General features: G+C 41.5%; 1 protein-coding gene across 2 annotated transcripts; it reads right to left on the minus strand.

The window, feature by feature from the left end:
• Window positions 1–28: 28 nt before the first annotated feature.
• On the minus strand, window positions 29–15,018 carry LOC112256481 (gamma-aminobutyric acid receptor subunit rho-1-like). Of its 2 annotated transcripts, none has more exons than XM_024429771.2 (10): window positions 14,604–15,018; window positions 8,738–8,791; window positions 8,405–8,511; window positions 4,775–4,842; window positions 4,151–4,374; window positions 3,206–3,288; window positions 2,955–3,095; window positions 2,626–2,778; window positions 2,290–2,387; window positions 29–1,864 (listed from the first exon to the last, which is right to left on the minus strand). In XM_024429771.2, exons 1-10 carry the CDS (start codon window positions 14,717–14,719, stop codon window positions 1,547–1,549), a joined length of 1,362 nt encoding a protein of 453 aa, XP_024285539.1. In that variant the 5' UTR covers window positions 14,720–15,018; the 3' UTR covers window positions 29–1,546. The 2 variants fall into 2 exon arrangements, with proteins under 2 accessions (XP_024285539.1, XP_024285538.1); XM_024429770.2 differs by having other exon boundaries at window positions 2,191–2,387; window positions 14,604–15,017.
• Between the last annotated feature and the right edge of the window lie 6,455 nt (window positions 15,019–21,473).

Consider the following 21,473-nt stretch of genomic DNA (forward strand, 5'->3'; position numbering starts at 1 on the left):
CACCATAAAGCAAAGTTTCTAATGAGATGCTGCAGTAATTGCAATTACTGTAATATGTCAATTTCCATGTCTTTAGGCTAGTTCAAAACATGTTCTTCCATTTCAGATGCAATGACTTCCTCTTTCTCAGAAAACATCACATTTATTAAATATGTTTAACAATGATCACAACATAGCTTTTACATAGGTGTGTTGAGTGATTATGCTCATATTGATTATAAAAAAATAAGGGGTATTTGGAGACACAATCTCTCATAGTAAGACAATAATATATCCCTCCTGTAGCTATATATGAGGTTATCTACGAGGTTATTTATTCAAACGGATTCAAAGGGGAATGAACTCTAAAACCCGAAACAACTAATACAGTGAATCTCACATAATAATATACACGAAGAGACATTAACTTCAAAAGTCTCAAAATAGTGGAAAAGAAAACAGCCTAAAGTGATTTGTACATTTTGGCTTCAAATAACCTAACCGGTTTGTTTCTTATGTATTCGTGTCACATGTAGTTGTGCTATTGCTGTGAAAATTAGCACAAAGGTCAAATGGTTGCTTATTACCAACAAACTAGTGTTTAAGATCAGAAGCAACGATACATAACATCCAAATAGTGTGTTTATATTTTAGAACTGCAAATACGAAAATTTAAAGATATCACCTGAAATTCAGGCTTTAGAGTTTAAAGGGATAGCACTCTCCGGGCACTGTCTAGTCATAGTCATGCTAAGTCACTAATATATACACGTCATGTCAAGGCCCTTCACCCAGTGGGCAAGCATTCAGATCTAAAACCTATCAATGTTGTTTTTCAGTTGCTTAGTTGTCCATTGGTCACAATCAATATGACACAATCCCAAAAAGTTTGAATTAATCGTGACCATAATAAATAAAAAAAATCTCAATGTCAAATATATAATCAACAAGGGGCTATACGTTCTATGGAAAATAATTCACAACATGTGTAAACAACATTGTATTTCAAAATTTGAAAACATTGCAATCAAAAATAGTTTTTCAACCCCGATGCACCAGTTATCAATTTTAATTAGTCTGATGTTTGAGAAACCATATTGTAACTGAACATTTTCAGTGGATGTTTAAATAAAAATACTGCACCCAATTTTGTAATGCTTGACCCGGTGGCTCAGTGGAAATGACGATAAACCTTTATAATTGTTTTCTTGAATACACATGGAAAGAGTACATATTTAAATAAGTCCATTTAAGAGGCTCGGTCAAGAAGGCAATGTTCCTTGCATTTTATGAGCCATATCTCAATCTCTTTCGCTGTCTTGAAAAACAGACAAAAACATGTTCTCTCTGTGGCCACTATCCCTGTTAATAGAGTCACAGTGGAGTCCTGGGTCACATTCATTAGGGCACACTCTAAAAATCGACAAGTTCATGTAGTCCCTCCCTGTTTGAGTCAGTTCTCTGCCCATTTGGTGCTTAATAAATATGACCATGTTGTGCTCTAACTGCAGCATGTGAGTGTGATAGGTTAGAAGGGTCCTTCCCCATTTGTGGCACAGGCCAGGCGTTAGGAGTAGATAGACCAGTAGATGATGTTGAACAGGGCGTAGGAACCAGGGAATAGGACCCGTGAGTACTTGTCTATGGCGTGGGTGTCTATCCAAATGTTCACATAGCCTGGCCTCTTTACCTGGCCCGTGAGCTGGGGATCCCTCAGAACCACCTGGGCCAACATCCTCTCCTGCCTGCCGCCGTTCTCTGGCATCCCATAGTTCCCTGCGGTGCCATAGTTCGCTGTGCGGTTGACGTCCATGGTGGTGTAGCCGGAGATCTGGGGGTCGCACGTCATGTCATCCGGGTTGCCAATGCCACAGGTACAGGGCAACTGCAAGTAGGCGGAGGTAAAAGGTGAATTAACGGACAAGACTAAAACTACAAAACCAAAGTATTTGAAGTGGCTTTATAGACACTTAATATGTAACTTATTTTGCATAGGGCTTCTAAAGAAGGTTGTTTGTGGCAAGAAAAGTTTTCGGGGACTCTGTGTTGAAATTCTTCCTCCTGAGGCTACTTATGCAGTTTAAGCTCCATATGCCACAACATTTGGCATATGGAGCGATATGAGCAATGCACCAGATGTTGCCCCTAAAAATAAATGTATACAGAAAAGCAGAAAAACATTTAATGTTAATGAAATGAAACAAAATGTACCCTTTCTCTTAGCTTCCTCTCTTTCCGTTCCTGCACGGTCGAGAGGTAGTTGACCGCTGCATACTCTATGACCGAGAGGAAGACAAACACAAAACTGACCCACAGGTAGATGTCTACTGCTTTGATGTAGGACACTCTGGGCATGGAGGCGTTGACTCCAGTGATGATGGTGGACATGGTGAGCACCGTGGTGATACCTGGACAGAGTCGAAACAGAGGGTTCAGCAACCTAGGTGATTTGACACCGATCTCCATTGAAATAGCTTTTTAGTTTACAGGTCATTTTAAGCCTCATTGGGGGCCACCATTGAGACCGAACATCACAATCAAACACATGAGCATCAAGACTGTACTACATCTCAAATAGAAAACTGAAATATCCATTAAACCTAGAGCTAGAAACTTTCTTGTCATTCTGGCAAGGGCCTTTCCTACCCAAGGGGACCCTAGCGGGGACAGCCCTGCGGTCGATCCAGAAGGAGACCCAGGACAGCATGACCATGAGGGTGGCAGGGAAGTAGGTCTGGAGCAGGAAGAAGAAGACGTGGCGTCGTAGAGTGAAGTGGATGTACAGACGGTTGTACCAGCCTGGGAAGGAAAAAAGAACACAGTTGATATTCTACGCAGATCCTGTCCCTTTCATTTGTTTCCATTCCCACAGTGCAGAGGTCTGAAACTCACGACCCGCTGGCTAAATGCGGCCCGCATGGCAGTTTAATGTGGCCCATATGGTTGTCTTAGTAAATATGTGACTTCAAGGTTACCTGTACTGCTATAAAAGGCCAGCTTTGTAGTGGTGTGGAACTTCTGGATGAGGAACTGAGATAAAGATATCCTCTCGTCCGTGTTCAGTGACTCGTTGCCTTTCTTCCAGTACAGCATGAGGTCATCGTCCGTGTACGCGTCTGATGAGAGAACGTTAAAAATGATTGATATCTCACATGATTGTGATAAAACTGGATCAAATGTCATCAGAGATGTGTAGGTAAATGGTGAAGTTGAGAGATGCACTCACAGCTCTCTATCTCCAGCGAGCAGGTCTGTGTGTCCAGAGGGAAGCGACTCAGGTCCATGTTGCACATGGCCGTGACTGTGATTCTGTTAGAACAAAAGTGACACCATAGCCCGACTTATGTCAATTTAACATCTAGTTTTGATTTACATTTGGTTGAGTTTTCAACTACCGTGAATTCAATCCAAAAAATGTCACCATGTCATTGGGTGAAAAAAAGACGACAAAATGCCCCTACGTTGATTTACTATTTGCAAAGCCAATCAGTTTTCCACATTGATTCAACATCATGACATGATTTTTTGTGGGGATGAAATTATGTGGAAACAGTGTTGATTCAACCAGTTTTTGCCCAGTGGGATGTCACTGAAAGACTAATGTATAACATGGGTTTCGTGAGTTCTCTATTTGGCTGGGGAAGTTAAAGTGTTTAGCAATCCATTTCAGTGTTGTCCATCTGTCTCAAAAAAATGGAAAAATTATGTCACGCACTGTATATCTTTCAATGTACATCATTTATTCAATGGACAAAATATGTGTTAAGATAACTCATTCAAGTGTTCCAGGTTGTCCAATTCAACAACCCAGGAAGGTTGCTCGCACCTGATCAAACCTTTCCCATATGGTAACATTGCATGCTTACTAAGTTGCATGTTCAATAACTTTGTTTAGCAGTCCAACAAATCGGCCTTCTTCATATACCTTGAGAAATCAGTTTGAACATGAGCTCAGCGCTAAATCCAATACCCTTGAGGGTATAAGTCATCAAACGAGGGTCGTGTTCAGCTAGCATGAAAACGTTCGGAAACGGGGGTACTATCGGAACCTGTCCAATAAGAAACGCTTGTTTTTAGTGTTCCGTTACAAAACTTTCTCTATGGTGTGCCCTAATGGACACGGACACGGTCCAGTTCTCATCATTCTAATACAGGAGAGCTGAGCAGCTACCTTAGACTGTAGAGCACATTTCCGTCAGGGTGCACCCTCAGCATGACGTTGTCCGTGGTTGTGTCGTGGATGAAGGACCTCTTGGAGTGGACGAAGAACATGTCAGGAACCCAGATCTTCTTGGCCAGCCTGCTGTCGAAGGTCATGCTCTGGTTATTGGTGCTGGGGAAGGACAGGCGCTCGTCCTTCCAGTAGTGCCTCAGGTACAGGGTCATGGTGAAGTCCTGAAACAACACAACAGGGGCATGTTATGGCGGTAGTGGTGCCCTCTGTTGGGGGACAATGACACCTATCGATGAAGCTGCTTTTTTGGATTGAATGTAGGTACAGCATGTGTTGGAGGATTCCACATATGAGATATCTGATTTGAGTGAGCTTCATTTTTTGTGCTTACATAATATTCATGAAAGGCTTCTCTGGTTAAAACATTTTCTAGATAGTGGAATACTTTTGCAATAGTATAGGGCAAAGATTTAGCTTGGTCAAGCAGACTCACTGCTGTGCTCACGTTTCCTTTCGCTTCGAGTGAAACAGAATGTGAGCTATCGCGCTATGAGGCTTGTTACACCAGGCTAGGAACGATTACTCTTCACTGTGTAATAAAGAGACTCAAATCCCACTCACCATATCCACTTCAGAGATTGTGTCCAGACTTTCAACCTGAACATCTACCCCAACTGGAATAGGGGGTCCTGTAATTAAAGACAATTATATTAATAGAAAGAGAGAGTAGATTTTCAGATTGAATTTACTATATTTGACCTCTTTTCAAAATCAAAGAAATGTAATTAGGAGAGCACTTCTGTTTTTCCTTCATTCATTCATTCATGCATTGCTGTAATGGATACTCATTGATTCTACCACAGAGAACATCATGTGTCAGGTACACCACCCCGTTCACGAAAATGGTTCACTCCTACAGACAGTGAGTCACATGGCCATGGCTTGCTATATAAAGCAGGCAGACAGGCATCGAGGCATTCAGTTACTGTTCGATTGAACATTAGAATGGGCAAAACGAGTGACCTAAGCGACTTTGAGCGCAGGTTCCAGTATCTCAGAAACGGACGGCCTCCTGAGCTTTTCAAGCATGACAGTGCCTAGAGTTTACCGAGAATGGTGCGACAAACAAAACACATCCAGTCAGTGGCAGTCTTGTGGGCGAAAACAGCTCGTTGATGAGAGGTCGAAGGAGAATGGTAAGAATCGTGCAAGCTAACAGGCGGTCCACAAACAGGCAAATAATGGCGCAGTACAACAGTGATATGCAGAACAGCAGAACAGGATCTGCCTCGAAACTAGATGGGTATACCTAATACACTGGCCACTGAGTGTATTGTGACTAGGCTTGTGTGGAGTATACAGTAGTTTTATTCAAATACAGTGTAGGCCTATTAATAGGCTGGATTTCCTTGTGCCATGACTGGCTATTTTTTTAAACCTATTTTAGCCTTTACTCGCCATCATCCGCCATTGTACAGGAATACAATTAGGTCAGAATGGATCAATTTGTTGCAGCGTCAAACATCTGGAAGCTATTGAGATTTTTTCTCTCTCTTCCAGACAGATTTGGAGCTGAGACATTTTTTGCCCACTTAACCCGGAAGCCTGCCGCACCAATTTGTCGGAGGAAACACTGTGCACCTGGCAACCGTGTCAGAGTGCACTGCACGCCACAGGAGTCGCTAGTGTGCGATGGGACAAGGACATCCCTGCCGGCCAAACCCTCCCCTAACCCGGACAACGCTGGGCCAATTGTGCGCCGTCCCATGGTTCTCCCGGTCGCAGCCGGCTGCGACAGAGCCTGAATCTCAAGTAGCACTGCTAGCACTGCGATGCAGTGCCTTAGACCACTGCGCCACTTGGGAGGCCTAATAGTAGACATTTTAAAGGAGGATCATTCATAGTGTGATATTTTTATCACTCAGATTACTCTTACAGTCTGTTATTGTTTATTTTTATATATTCATAAAACACATAAAACAATATATATTTGGCCATTGTTCTGGTCAAAAATATTACATTAATTTTCAGCAACCTACGTTGCTTGATCCATGGGCTTGTGTGAAACACATTTTGTCATTTGGCCTAGATCATTGATGTATCTCTGACCTGAGATGGCCGCCCTCGAGGTATTATGGATTCCAAACATGTAAATAACTAAAAAAGAACATGTTACTTTAACATGAGAACCCATTAAGCCTCTCACTAATACAATAGATCCCACATGCAGGGCCTTTAATCCCACAACAGCAAATTCCTGTACATTGACCATGAAACCACAAACACTCTGTCAACATCCCTGTTAAAAGAAAGAGTACTAGCATGCCAATGTACAGCTTGTCATGTTGCTGATGTCATAAGGGCTTTTGGAGGCCTGAGCTGATAAGACCATTGGATAGATTGGACGACCCCGTTCAAGGGAAGAAATTATGCTCTAAGCAACAACAAAAAAAGCAACTACAAACAACTAAAAGGAGCGAATAAACTATTTGTACATTGCCCTCAAAGTAATTTGTGCATCACTGTTGATGCACAGTACGTACATTGATGAAGTGCACCTTCACATTTTATGTGGAGCATGTTTTTCACATACAGTTGAAGTCGGAAGTTTACATACACTCAGGTTGGAGTCATTAAAACTCGTTTTTCAAACCACTCCACAAATTTCTTGTTAACAAACTATAGTTTTGGCAAGTCGGTTAGGACATCTACTTTGTCCATGAAACAAGTAATTTTTCCAACAATTGTTTACAGACAGATTATTTCACTTATAATTCACTGTATCACAATTCCAGTGGGACAGAAGTTTACATAAACTAAGTTGACTGTGCCTTTAACAGCTTGGAAATGTCCAGAAAATTATGTCATGGCTTTAGAAGCTTCTGATAGGCCAATTGACATCATTTGAATAAATTGGAGGTGTACCTGTGGATGTTTTTCAAGGCCTACCTTCAAACTCAGTGCCTCTTTGCTTGATGTCATGGGAACATCAAAGAAATCAGCCAAGACCTCAGAAAAGCAATTGTAGACCTCCACAAGTCTGGTTCATCATTGGGAGCAATTTCAAATGCCTGAAGGTTTATCTGTACAAACAATAGTACGCAAGTATAAACACCACGGGACCACGCAGCTGTCATACCGCTCAGGAAGGAGACGCATTCTGTCTCCTAGAGAGGAATGTACTTAGGTGCGAAAAGTGCAAATCAATTCCAGAACAACAGCAAAGGATTTTGTCAAGATGCTTTAGGAAATGGGTACAAAAGTGTCTGTATCCACAGTAAAACGAGTCCTATATCAACATAACCTGAAAGGCCGCTCAGCAAGGAAGAAGCCACTGCTCCAAAACCGCCATAAAAAAAGCCAGACTACGGTTTGCAACTGCACATGGAGACAAAGATCGTACTTTTTGGAGAAATGTCCTCTGGTCTGATGAATCAAAATAGAACCGTCTGGCCATAATGACCATCGTTATGTTTGGAGGAAAAAGGGGGAGGCTTGCAAGCCGAAGAACACCATCCCAACCGTGAAGCACAGGGGTGGCAGCATCATGTTGTGGGGGTGCTTTGCTGCAAGAGGGACTGGTGCACTTCACAAAATAGATGGCATCATGAGGAACGGAAAATTATGTGGATATATTGAAGCAACATCCGTCAGGAAGTTAAAGCTTGGTCGCAAATGGGTCTTACAAATGGACAATGACCCCAAGCATACTTCCATAGTTGTGGCAAAATGGCTTAAGGACAACAAAGTCAAGGTATTGGAGTGGCCATCACAAAGCCCTGACCTCAATCCTATAGAACATTTATGCGAGCAAGGAGGCCTACAAACCTGACTCAGTTACACCCGGTCTGTCAGGAGGAATGGGACAAAATTCACCCAATTTATTGTGGGAAGCTTGTGGAAGACTACCTGAAATGTTTGACCCAAGTTAATCAATTTAAAGGCAATGCTACCAAATACTAATTGAGTGTATGTAAACTTCTGACCCACTGGGAATATGATGAAAGAAATAAAAGCTGAAATAAATCATTCTCTCTACTATTATTCTGACATTTCACATTCTTAAAATAAAGTGGTGATCCTAACTGGCCTAAAACAGGGAATTTTTACTAGGATTAAATATCAGGAATTGTGAAGAACTGAGTTTAAATGTGTTTGGCTAAAGTGTAAACTTCCGACTTCAACTGTACTAACCCTGATGATTTCACTAGGTAGAAATATACAAATCATATGACTCCTGTAAAGTCTTACCTCCAAATGCTGGTCTCATGGTAAAATCATGGTCATCTATTCTTAGGAGCTGCTCAGATTTTGTCATGGGAGATTTTGTCATGTCTGAACTTCGCTTTAGGATTGGTCTGTAGATAGGAAAATGTGTTATTTTATTGGGGTAGGCTATGAGATGATCTCTTTTTTCAATGGGCAAAGACATGTTTTACACGGTCAAGTAGGGTATCAAATGACAATATCAGCTTTACTCTATTTACAATATCAATAGTATTGATAACACCTTTCAAGTTATGCTATGAGTTTGCAACCTGCTTTTTCAGATCAGCGTTTTGTATAATGACAATGAACTCTAACCTTTCAGAGTTGCTATGAGTTTCTCCATCCATTCTTGATGTTTGTCTCCTGGATCTGTTGATGGAAAAATCACAAGATGTTTGTTGTTTTTGGGAAATAAATAGTAGCATTCACCTGGGCATAATGAAAATATCACAAAATGATTGCAAACAACTTCTGGTCAAAATGTCAAGACGAATTCCAGTATAGGTGGTAGAAACAGAAGAAGTGACAAAGGAGCATAGAAGTGTAGTAACCCTGTAATGACCTATCATCTTGCTGAAGACCATTGTATGACAGTATTGTGAGGCTGAATTACAGAGGAAGTTTGGTGCAGCAACAACAACAAATAAATCATTCAAAGCAAAAAAATACAAAGGCTTAGCCTACAGTGAGCTACGAACGTATTGAGAGTGACACATTTTGTGTTGTTTTGCCTCTGTACTCCAGCACTTTGGATTTGAAATCATACACTGACTATGAGGTTAAAGTGCAGACTGTCAGTTTTAATTTGAGGGCATTGTCATCCATATCGGGTGAACCGTTTAGAAGTTGTCCATACAGTAGTAACGCCCATTTTAGGAGATCAAAAGTATTGGGACAAAAGTTTAGTATTTGGTTCCATATTTCTAGCACGCAATGATTACATCAACCTTGTGACTCTACAAATTATGGTAGCATCCATATTAAATGTAGAAGTGTTTAGAAACATATTGTATTCTTATTTACAATAAAAGTGACTCCAAAATAACACAATACATTATTTTCCATTCATTTCTATTGGACAAAAAATATTCTGAAACACAACCAAAACAAACAGAAAATGCATCCAGCCTTTTTTTTGTAGAGCCACAAGATTGATGCAGTCATTGCGTGCTAGGAATATGGAACCAAATACTAAACATCTAACTACTTTAATACCTATAAGTGAATTTGTCCCAATACTTTTGGTCCCCTAAAATGGGGGGACTACAGGAAGGACAAAAAGGGCTGTCATTTCTAAACGGTTTACCTGATATTGATGAAAATACCCTCAAATTAAAGCTGACCGTATTTAACCTCGTAGTCATTGTATCCTTCCAAATCCAACGTGCTGGAGTACAGAGCCAAAACAAACAGAAATGTCACTGTCCAAATACTTTTCTAGCTCACTTTATATCACGTTTTCTTTTACAGCTAAGCAAAAATGTCTCTTTTACTCTCAACTTGGCTCAAGGAGATAGATCAGGCTGATTCATTGCCATTTTTATCCCAAAAGATATGAAGGGCATGAAGGCATTCAGAGAAACACTCTATTTCAAGAGAACACACTTATCTCTTGACAACGTTCAAAGACATCCTACATCTGAATGAATTGTCTCTTTGATTGCATTATCCCAGTCAGGGCATAAACATTTGAAACAGAATACAAAAATAGATTTCCCCCTAAAACCCTAAACTGGATTAATGGGTAGCCTAGAGGCATGAGTGCATGTGTTGACATGCCCCACAGGCGTGCATGGAGAGAGAACAGCCGACAGCGTTATTATCTACCGTGACAATCAGAGAGAGAGAGAGCTACTGGGTGCTAACTGCTGTGGGCTGATGGGTAATGGATGCTATTCCTCTCTGTACGCCCCAGCAGCTAATCCGCTTGACAGAATCCCCTCCACAAACCAGAGACTAGAACAGTCTGTCAGTGTGTGTGTATGCATGTGTGTGTACGACTGAATGTGTGTGTCTGTGAGTGTGTGTCTGTCTGTCTGTCTGTCTGTCTGTCTGTCTGTCTGTCTGTCTGTCTGTCTGTCTGTCTGTCTGTCTGTCTGTCTGTCTGTCTGTCTGTCTGTCTGTCTGTCTGTCAGAACACTGCCTTTGGGCTTCCTATAGTTCTGCTGCTGCTATACAGCTGCCTGCCTTTTCTGGACAGACGGAGTCAACAACATGATCATTAATCGACTCCTGTTAAGTGCACATAAGAAGTACAAACTCAGTTAAAAGTGCATCGCAGTTCACAGATCCCAATTGAAAATTGCTCTTTCCAGAAATAGGTTTGCTCAAGTTTTGTGATTGGATCCACAGCAAGCCAACACGCCATTGAATTTCTCAGAATCGGATTGTACTATTGATTATTGTTGTTATTTGGTGCCATTCAAGATGACAGGGGATGTTTTTCATGACTTTTGGAGAAACACCTTCAGGGTGAGAAGTCAGCGTTAGTTAGTATATCATCAGTGTCTGTTAAACTTAGCTAAACTGGTCTGATAGTGTTTTTGTTGTACTCTGTTCGCTTGTTTTTTATAGAGAGAAAATAACACATGTTCAAGTCTAAGCCATATACAGTATGTACAGTTTATAGGTCTGGTTCAAGTTATGTGTCACTAACATTTGGTATCACCCACACCAATCCGCTAGGTTTCAATTGCAAAAATCTGTGGCATCTATGACCATACAATTAATCATTTCCAGTCTACATGAGAGAGAAATTGGTGATATTCAACAATATTTGAAGAGTCATTTCCAAACGCTATTTATCAACTGGGTGGTTCAAGCCATGAATGCTGATTGGCTGACAGCCGTGGTCTATAAGTATACCACAGGTATGATAAAACATGTATTTTTACTGATCTAATTACATTGGTAACCAGTTTATATTAGCAATAAAGCACCTCGAGGGTTTGTAGTATATGTGGTATACCTTAGCCATGGTATATTGGCCATATACCACACCCCCTCGGGCCTTATTGCCTAAATTATCTGTACATTTTCAGAAATGCTGGTAAATTAGCTTTTATTGTTTAAATAAATGAAAGTGATTGGTGTGTTTTTTCACAATCTAATCATGGCATGGGGTTGTTTAATGACAGACATGTATTTATTTAATATGTATCACTTGATGGTTTCATTTCAAGAAGAGAAATAATAATTTTTCTTTTGCAAAATCCCTTGCAAAAGTATTCATACCCCTTGGATTTCTTCACATTTTATTATGTTACAAAGTGGGATAAACATGTATTTGTCATTTTTTGTCAACAATGTACTCAAAATACTTTAATGTCAAAGTGGAAGATAAAAAAAAGGATGAATAAAAATGTGATTCATAAAAATATAGTAATTGCATAGGTTTTCAGCCACTTCAGGCAAGCCTAAATTAGTTCAGGAATAACATTTGGCTTAACAAATCACATAATAAGTTCCATGTAATCACTCTGTATGAAATAATGGGGGTTGACATCATTTTTGAATGACTAACCCTTCCTTGGTCCCCCATACAGTACATACAGCATCTGTAAGGTCCCTCAGTCAAGTATTGAATTTTAAGCACCGATTCAACTGCAAATCCAGTGGGCTTTTCGAAAGCCTCATAAAGAAGGTTAGTGATTGGTAGATGGGTAACAATAACAAATCAGACATTAAATGTATCTTTAACAAGCATGGTCAAGTTAATAATTATGTATTAACCACACAGACACATCACAGATACAGTCGTCCTTGTGAACTGAGCTGTAGGACAGGAATGAACCTGCTCAGGGATGTTACCATGAGGCCATTGGTAATTTTAAAACCGTTTCAGTGTTGAATGGCTGTGATGGGAGAAAACTGAGAATGGCTCAACAACATACAGTAGTAGTGATTCCACAATAATTACTTATATAACAGAGTGAAAAGAAGAATACAAATATAGAGAATAAAAATATTCCAAAACATACGTAACAAGGCACTAAAGTAATACTGCAACGACAAAAAACACGGCAAAGGAATACATTGTTTGGCCTTAAATGCTAAGCTTTACGTTTGAGGCAAATCCAACAGAAAACATCACTGAGTAACTGCCTCCTTCATTTCAAGCATGGTGGTGGCTGCATCATGATATCGGTATGCATGACATCGGAAAATACTGGGGAGTTTTTCAGGATAAAAAGAAACGGATGGAGCTAAGCAAAGGGAAAATCCGAGAGGAAACCCTGCTTCAGTCTGCTTTAGACCAGACACTGGGAGAGGAATTCACCTTTCAGCAGGACAATAACCTACAACAAAAGGCCAAATCTACACTGGAGTTACTTACCAAGAAGACAATGAGTGTTCCTGAGTGGCCAAGTTACTGTTTTGACTTAAATATGCTTGAACATTTTTGGCAAGACTTGAAAATGGCTGTCTAGCCATGATCCCCAACATCTTGACAGAGCAGGACTTGAAGAATTGTGAAAACAACGATGAAAACAATATTGCACAATCCAGGTGTGTAAAGCTCTTAGAGACGTACCCAAGAAGACTCACAGCTGTAATCGCTGCCGAAGGTGTTTCTAATATGTAACATGTTTAATCCACCAGAAAAGACAGAACAAATATTACAACAAATCTTATGGTTAAACTCAAATATACTAAAAAAAATATTGGGGGGGGACTCAGGGAGCTGAATACTTATGCAACGACTATATTTTAGTTACTTAATTTCTCTTCATCTTTAATTATTATCTTTTTTTTTTACCTTCCACTTTGACATTACAGAGTATTTTGTGTAGATTGTTGACAAACTAATGACAATGACATTCATTTGAATACCAAATTGAATGAAAAATCTGAGAACAGTGATATTTTTACACACATATGAAGGTACCCATGAGCAAACATTTCTGATGAAAAAAAAAAAACAAATGTGAAGAATTGGTGGATATAGCATTTTGGAAATAAACTCTTCATTTGAATAACTTTGAAATAAAGAACTTTACATTTTCCCTGAAACATATAATTGTGATTCAATATCTTAACACAATGTTTTTTCCTTTAAATTTAAAACATGTTTGTCCTGTAAAAGTATGCGTTGCCTAATGCCTATTGATAGACTATATCTCTTGTGAGAGGTCCGACTCCACAACAGGGATCATCAACTAATTCAGCCGCGGGATGATTTTTTCTTCTTGAGCGGATGGTGCTGGAACACAATTACATATCATTTGTAGGCAGCAAATTGACTGCAAGAAGCCCAAAAAGATAAAACAAAAATTATAATTGAAAACTTTTCTTACATCTATTTGTACACAATCACATATTCAAATCTCTAATATGCGTGGGGTTACATTGGAACAGATTTCCATAATTAAAATCACTTGGAGCTGATTTACTGGTGTTCTTTACAGTCTTTTATGTACAACAATTAAAACATGTAAATACAAAAACTTGGGGTGCCAAATAAAATCACCCACGGGACGCCAGTTGGGGAACCCTGCTCTATAATAAACCATTGATATATAGTTATAAACCATCTGTAAGATTGGTCTAATGGTGAACAGATTTCTAGTTGCTGTTTTCAGATCAGACCTAAAAATAGCTCAAAGGGCCATGATCACATGAGAGTGATACTGTCTAAAGGAGACATGGTTTGTGGGATTATGATATGAAAGGGCCTTTGGAATACATTAAGTGGGTATAAATCACTCAAAGCTGATAAAGGCACCCTGCACTTTGGATAGGAAAAATCCTTATCATCTTTACCAGAGATTAACGGGTGCACTTGTCATTGTACTGTAGGATTCAGCTACCACGTTTAAGGAATATTTCATAGTTTGCATGCTGTGGTATTTGCTAGGGTATTTGCGGCTAGCAATTAATCCATCAGTCCCCCCGCATAATTACTTATGTTTGTTGTTAAGTGTATGCATTTCATACAAAGTATTCATTGAGCCTAGCCTGGTCCCAGATCTGTTTGTGCTGTCTTGCCACCAGCTATGGTCGTTGACATGCCAAAAATAGGTAATAAAAAACATAAAATACATTTTAAAATGGCATGAAATGTATAATTTGATTCCCATTTTAGATCTGGGCATGGGTTAAAATGTGAATCAAATTATACATTTCATGCCATTTTAAAATGTATTTTATGTATAGATGCCAGGATGTAAGGTGCATTTACCTGCTTTGTTTGTAGGTCTCTAGCTTTTGGCCTCTTTGATGAGCTGATCTCCCAGCAACCCCCATGAGGCAGACGCAGAACAGCACAAACACAGTATCCACTTGCATGGTGCACATACCACCGTGGACACCTCAAATTCCAGTCAAATTCCACACCCCACTAGGTCTAAAACCTCTCTGCGTGGGTCCTGGGACATTGTCTTCAGCAAAACAGCTTCGGGCTGGGTAAGAAGCAGCAGCTCTGGCCTGACCAACAAAACATCCCACGGTACTTAATCTCCACAGTGGAGAAAAGCAATTTTGACTAAACCTATAAATCCTTGAGCGTCAGATTGCACAGATTAGATCCCTCCAGTGGCGGATGTGGCTCACTCGTTCTGCTCTGCTGCTCTACTCTACTCTGCTCTGTACCGCCCAGACCAATTCTCATAATGATGCGGCATGCTCGTTGGGGAGGTCAATGGTGGGAGATATTGCAGCTACAGGATCTGGATCGCACAGTCAGACACAGAGTCTTTGATGTGGAAGGCTGTTAAATCCCTTAGCTGTGTATTTATAAGCGCTATTCAAAGTGTCTCCCGAGGCTATTTTGCTAAGACATCTTCGAAGGCTGCAAGTGTATGCTGCTAAAATATGGCTTCAGCCTGAGTTTTGCAAACATAGTTATGTGGGATTAGCCTACATACATGCTCTAAAGAGATTGGTGTCTATTGGATGAACCTATTTAAACAAATAGTTCATTAATATATAAATTAATCATATTCATCAATGAAGAGTATATCAGTATATGCTGTCATTCATTATTTTAGGAACACTGTTTCTGAGTAGTTATTTTGATAATCGACATAAACTCAGCAAAAAAAGAAGCATACTCTCACTGTCAACCGTGTTTATTTTCAGCAAACTTAACATGTGTAAATATTTGTGTGAACATAATAAGATTCAACCACTGAGACATAAACTGAACAAGTTCCACAGACATGTGACTAACAGAAATGGAATAATGTGTCCCTGAACAAAGGGGGGGGTCAAAATCAAAAGTAACAGTCTGTATCTGATGTGGCCACCAGCTGCATTAAGTACTGCAGTGCATCTCCTCCTCATGGACTGCACCAGATTTGCCCGTTCTTGCTGTGAGATGTTACCCCACTCTTCCACCAAGGCACCTGCAAGTTCCCGGACATTTCTGGGGGGGAATGGCCCTCGCCCTCACCCTCCGATCCAACAGGTCCCAGACGTGCTCAATGGGATTGAGATCCGGGCTCTTCACTGGCCATGGCAGAACACTGACATTCCTGTCTTGCAGGAAATCACGCACAGAACGAGCAGTATGGCTGGTGGCATTGTCATGCTGGAGGGTCATGTCAGGATGAGCCTGCAAGAAGGGTACCACATGAGGGAGGAGGATGTCTTTCCTGTAACGCACAGCATTGAGATTGCCTGCAATGACAACAAGCTCAGTCCGATGATGCTGTGACACACCGCCCCATACTATGACGGACCCTCCACCTCCAAATCGATCCCGCTACAGAGTACAGGCCTCGGTGTAACGCTCATTCCTTCGACGATAAATGCGAATCCGACCATCACCCCTGGTGAGACAAAACCGCGACTCGTCAGTGAAGAGCACTTTTTGCCAGTCCTGTCTGGTCTAGCAATGGTGGGTTTGTGCCCGTAGGCAACGTTGCCGGTGATGTCTGGTGAGGACCTGCCTTACAACAGGCCTACAAGCCCTCAGTCCAGCCTCTCTCAGGCTATTGCGGACAGTCTGAGCACTGATGGAGGGATTGTGAGTTCCTGGTGTACCTCGGGCAGTTGTTGTTGCCATCCTGTACCTGTCCCGCAGGTGTGATGTTCGGATGTACCAATCCTATGCAGGTGTTGTTACATGTGGTCTGCCACTGCGAGGATGATCAGCTGTCCGTCCTGTCTCCCTGTAGCGCTGTCTTAGGCGTCTTACAGTACGGACATTACAATTTATTGCCCTGGCCACATCTGCAGTCCTCATGCCTCCTTGCAGCATGCCTAAGGCAAGTTCACACAGATGAGCAGGGACCCTGGGCATCTTTCTTTTGGTGTTTCTCAGAGTCATACGAGAGAGGGTGAACAATGGTTTCTCCTCAGGGAAGTGTGTTTAGTCCAGTGTCGTTCACCCCGATGATAAATGACATATTTAAGGAGGTGGGAAAGGGAGTGGTTGTGGCCTTGTATGCCGATGATGGGACTGTATGGAAGAGAGGTGGGAATGTGAAATATGTGATGAGGAAGATGCAAGCTGTGATGAGGAAGATGCAAGCTGTCGGAGTTGTGGAAGATTGGTCTCTTACATGGGGGTTTATGGTGTATTCTAGGAGGAAGGTTTAATATGTTAGGCTGCAAATATATGGTCAGGATATAAGTAGGGTGTCTGAGTTTAAGTATTTAGGTATGTCGTTTAATGAGGGGCTTACGTGGAAGAGACATGTTGAGCATATTGCAATTAAGTGTAGGAAGGTGCTGAACCTGATGAGGGCAGTGGCAGGATATGATTGGGAGTCAGATAGACATACACTGGTGTCATCACACCATTCTCAGTGGGTCCAAAGTTTACATACACTCAATTAGTATTTGGTAGCATTGCCTTTAAAGTTGTTTAACTTGGGTCAAATGTTTCGGGTAGCCTTCCACAAGCTTCCCACAATAAGTCACGTGAATTTTGGCCCATTCCTCCTGACAGAGCTGGTGTAACTGAATCAGGTTAATAGGCCTCCTTGCTCGCACACGCTTTTTCAGTTCTGCCCACAAATTGTCTATAGGATTGAGGCCAGGGCTTTGTGATGGCCACTCCAATTCCTTGACTTTGTTGTCCTTAAGCCATTTTGCCACAACTTTGGAAGTATGCTTGGGGTCATTGTCCATTTGGAAGACCAATTTGCGAACAGAATTTCCCCTGCCTCATGATGCCATCTATTTTGTGAAGTGCACCAGTCCCTCCTGCAGCAAAGTACCCCACAACATGATGCTGCCACCCCCATGCTTCACGGTTAGGATGGTGTTCTTCAGCTTGCAAGCCTCCCCTTTTTCCTCCAAACATAATGATGGTCATTATGGCCAAACAGTTCTATCTTTGATTCATCAGACCAGAAGACATGTCTCCAAAAAGTACAATCTTTGTCCACATGTGCAGTTGTCGTGGTAATTTCCTGTATTACTAAACATTGAGAGAGCAAACTACACACAAGTCAGAGTTATATTATAAAGTCCATCTTTAATGGCAGAACTCCTTCCTGTTTAGCCCTGTCCGGGGGTGTCCTCGGATGGGGCCACAGTGTCTCCTGACCCCTCCTGTCTCAGCCTCCAGTAATTATGCTGCATTAGTTTATGTGTCGGGGGGCTAGGGTGAGTTTGTTATATCTGGAGTACTTCTCCTGTCCTATTCGGTGTCCTGTGTGAATTTAAGTGTGCTCTCTCTAATTCTCTCTTTCTCTCTTTCTTTCTCTCTCTCGGAGGACCTGAGCCCTAGGACCATGCCTCAGGACTACCTGACATGATGACTCCATGCTGTCCCCAGTCCACCTGGCCATGCTGCTGCTCCAGTTTCAACTGTTCTGCCTTATTATTATTGGACCATGCTGGTCATTTATGAAAATTTTAACATCTTGGCCATGTTCTGTTATAATCTCCACCCGGCACAGCCAGAAGAGGACTGGCCACCCCACATAGCCTAGTTCCTCTCTAGGTTTCTTCCTAGGTTTTGGCCTTTCTAGGGAGTTTTTCCTAGCCACCGTGCTTCTACACCTGCATTGCTTGCTGTTTGGGGTTTTAGGCTGGGTTTCTGTACAGCACTTTGAGATATCAGCTGATGTACGAAGGGCTATATAAATACATTTGATTTGATTTAATTATATGAGCTTCACCATAGCCCTTTTTGACTCTCAGATCAATTCAGTGTCTATAAATGAATTCTCTGAGAGTGTCAATATAATGGCAACTGAGATCCTTTATAGCAAAGATCCACCCCCTAGTCGACATGACAAACCACAGGTCTTAGGAAAACTGCACAAAGGAAGAATTTTACTTGAGAGAGGAGTATCCCATCCAGATAGCATTAGCTATAAATTATCGTTCAGTTTGGTCTCTTTAGACGAGATTCTAAACACGTTCTTGGTACCACTTAGGACCAAAACATTACCTCATCCAATGGCATATATCAATTGTCAAATCTAGATACTCCCATCTCAAATACACTCCCTCCTGGACAAGCTCAGAAAAGACAGTGAACCTCTTAGGTCATATACTAGGTCAAGATAAGAGCAACCTCAGAGGGGACCTACAATGGTTCCAGACACTGCCATACTCCTCCCCCAATGGGAAAATTAGGGAGTGACTGGTGTACAGACATTGTGGAGCCCTTCACATGGTTTAACAGATCCCCTCACATATGAAGACAATCCTGATCTCTCCCCTCTCTGGGCCCCAAGTGACTAAGCCCGAGCTAAGAAGGGATAATTGCAACTGCCAACAGTATTATCCAAAAGAAAACATCCTAATGACAAATATCTCACATAAGCATTATTATGTAAATAAAACATCTTATTTATCAATGTTACCAAACTAATTATGATTCTGCTATGTCAAGTTGCAAACCGTAGTCTGGCTTTTTTATGGCGGTTTTGGAGCAGTGGCTTCTTCCTTGCTGAGCGGCCTTTCAGGTTATGTCGATATAGGACTTGTTTTACTGTGGATATAGATACTTTGTACCTGCTTCCTCCAGCATCTTCACAAGGTCCTTTGCTGTTGTTCTGGGATTGATTTGCACTTTTTGCACCAAAGTACGTTCATCTCTAGGAGACAGAATGCGTCTCCTTCCTGAGCGGTATGACGGCTGCGTGGTCCCATGGTGTTTATACTTGCGTACTACAGATGAATGTGGTACCTTCAGGCATTTGGAAATTACTCCCAAGGATGAACCAGACTTGTGGAGTTTTTTATTTATTTCTTGACTGATATCTTTTGATTTTCCCATGATATCAAGCAAAGAGGCACTTAGTTTGAAGGTAGGCCTTGAAATACATCCACAGGTACACCTCCTATTGACTCAAATTGTGTCAATTAGTGGCAGGCTTGATTACCAACAACGACGAGACGGCCTACAGGGAGGAGGTGAGGGCCCTCGGAGTGTGGTGTCAGGAAAACAACCTCACACTCAATGTCAACAAAACAAAGAAGATGATCGTGGACTTCAGGAAACAGCAGAGGGAGCACCCCCCTATCCACATCGACGGGACAGTAGTGGAGAAGGTGGAAAGTTTTAAGTTCCTCGGCGTACACATCCGGGACAAACCTAAATGGTCCACCCACACAGACAGCGTGGTGAAGAAGGCGCAACAGCGCCTCTTCAACCTCAGGAGGCTGAAGAAATTTGGCTTGTCACCAAAAACGCTCACAAACTTTTACAGATGCACAATCGAGAGCATCCTGTTGTGCTGTATCACCTCCTGGTACGGCACTGGTCCTCCCACAACCGCAAGGCTCTCCAGAGGGTAGTGAGGTCTGCACAAAGCATCACCGGGGGCAAACTACCTGCCCTCCAAGACACCTTACACCACCCGATGTCACAGGAAGGCCAAAAATATTATCAAGGACAACAACCACCCGAGCCACTGCCTGTTCACTCCGCTATCATTCAGAAGGCAAGGTCAGTGCAGGTGCATCAAAGCTGGGACTGAGAGTCTGAAAAACAGCTTCTATCTCAAGGCCATCAGACTGTTAAACAGCCATCACTAACATTGAGTGGCTGCTGCCAACATACTAACTCAAATCTCTAGCCACTTTAATAATACAAAATTGGATGTAATAAATGTATCACTAGTAACTTTAAACAATGCCACTTTATATAATGTTTACATACCCTACATTACTCACCTCATATGTATATACTGTACTCTATACCATCTACTGCATCTTGCCTATGCCGTTCGGCCATCGCTCATCCATATATTTATATGTACATATTCTTATTCATTCCTTACATTTGTGTGTATAAGGTACTTGTTGTGAAATTGTTAGATTACTTGTTAGATATTACTGCATGGTCGGAACTAGAAGCACAAGCATTTCGCTACACTCGCGTTAACATCTGCTAACTATGTGTATGTGACGGATAACATTTGATTTGATTTGAATTAGCCTATTAGAAGCTTCTAAAGCCATGACATCATTTTCTGGAATTTTCCAAGCTGTTTAAAGGCACAGTCAACTTAGTGTATGTAACCTTCTGACCCACTGGAATTGTGATACGGTGAATTATAAGTGAAATAATCTGTCTGTAAACAATTGTTGTTTGTAAACAATTGTGGTTGAAAAACTAGTTTTAATGACTCCAACCTAAGTGTATGTAAACTTCCGACTTCAACTGAAAACAGATGGTTCAGAGGATCCAGTCAGTGGTACAGTAGAGTGGGGGGCAGGGGTGAATATCCCAGAGTTCAATGTTAGAGTATGTAAGCAGTTAACTGATTATGTGTCAGTGTATGCGGACAAGTTGATGGCCTCTCTCTTAGGAGAGAGGAAGTTGTGTGGAGTAGACTACTGTTTGTGCTCACAGGTTTGAATGCCACGTTATGGATGATAGGGAGACATGAAACAAGTCTACGATTATTAGTGTTTAGTGGAGGAAACGGTGCAAGTGTGTTGATATTTTGTGAACTGTATGACGTAGATAGGGTGAGATTGGGTGAAAGAGTTAGAGAGGCTGGACGGGTTTGGGTGGTGTAGTGCAGGGAGGGAAGTGGTGTCTAGGGCTCTGTTTCACTTTCTTAGAGGAACAGGAATAATGAAGAGAATTTAATGTCGGTTGGCCGTGACTGGCCTCACACTCCAGTACAGTAGG

This window comes from Oncorhynchus tshawytscha, linkage group LG08, assembly GCF_018296145.1.
Source record: "Oncorhynchus tshawytscha isolate Ot180627B linkage group LG08, Otsh_v2.0, whole genome shotgun sequence".
NCBI lineage: Eukaryota > Metazoa > Chordata > Actinopteri > Salmoniformes > Salmonidae > Oncorhynchus > Oncorhynchus tshawytscha.

Excerpts from the sequence above, each read along its gene's own strand:
- LOC112256481 (XM_024429770.2), bottom strand. The coding sequence starts at position 14,719 with ATGTGCACCATGCAAGTGGATACTGTGTTTGTGCTGTTCTGCGTCTGC. Across the intron at positions 3,289-4,150 it reads AATGTGCTCTACAGTCTAAG|AATCACAGTCACGGCCATGT; the intron begins GTAGCTGCTCAG and ends TTGTTCTAACAG. Across the intron at positions 2,779-2,954 it reads GGCCTTTTATAGCAGTACAG|GCTGGTACAACCGTCTGTAC; the intron begins GTAACCTTGAAG and ends TTTCCTTCCCAG.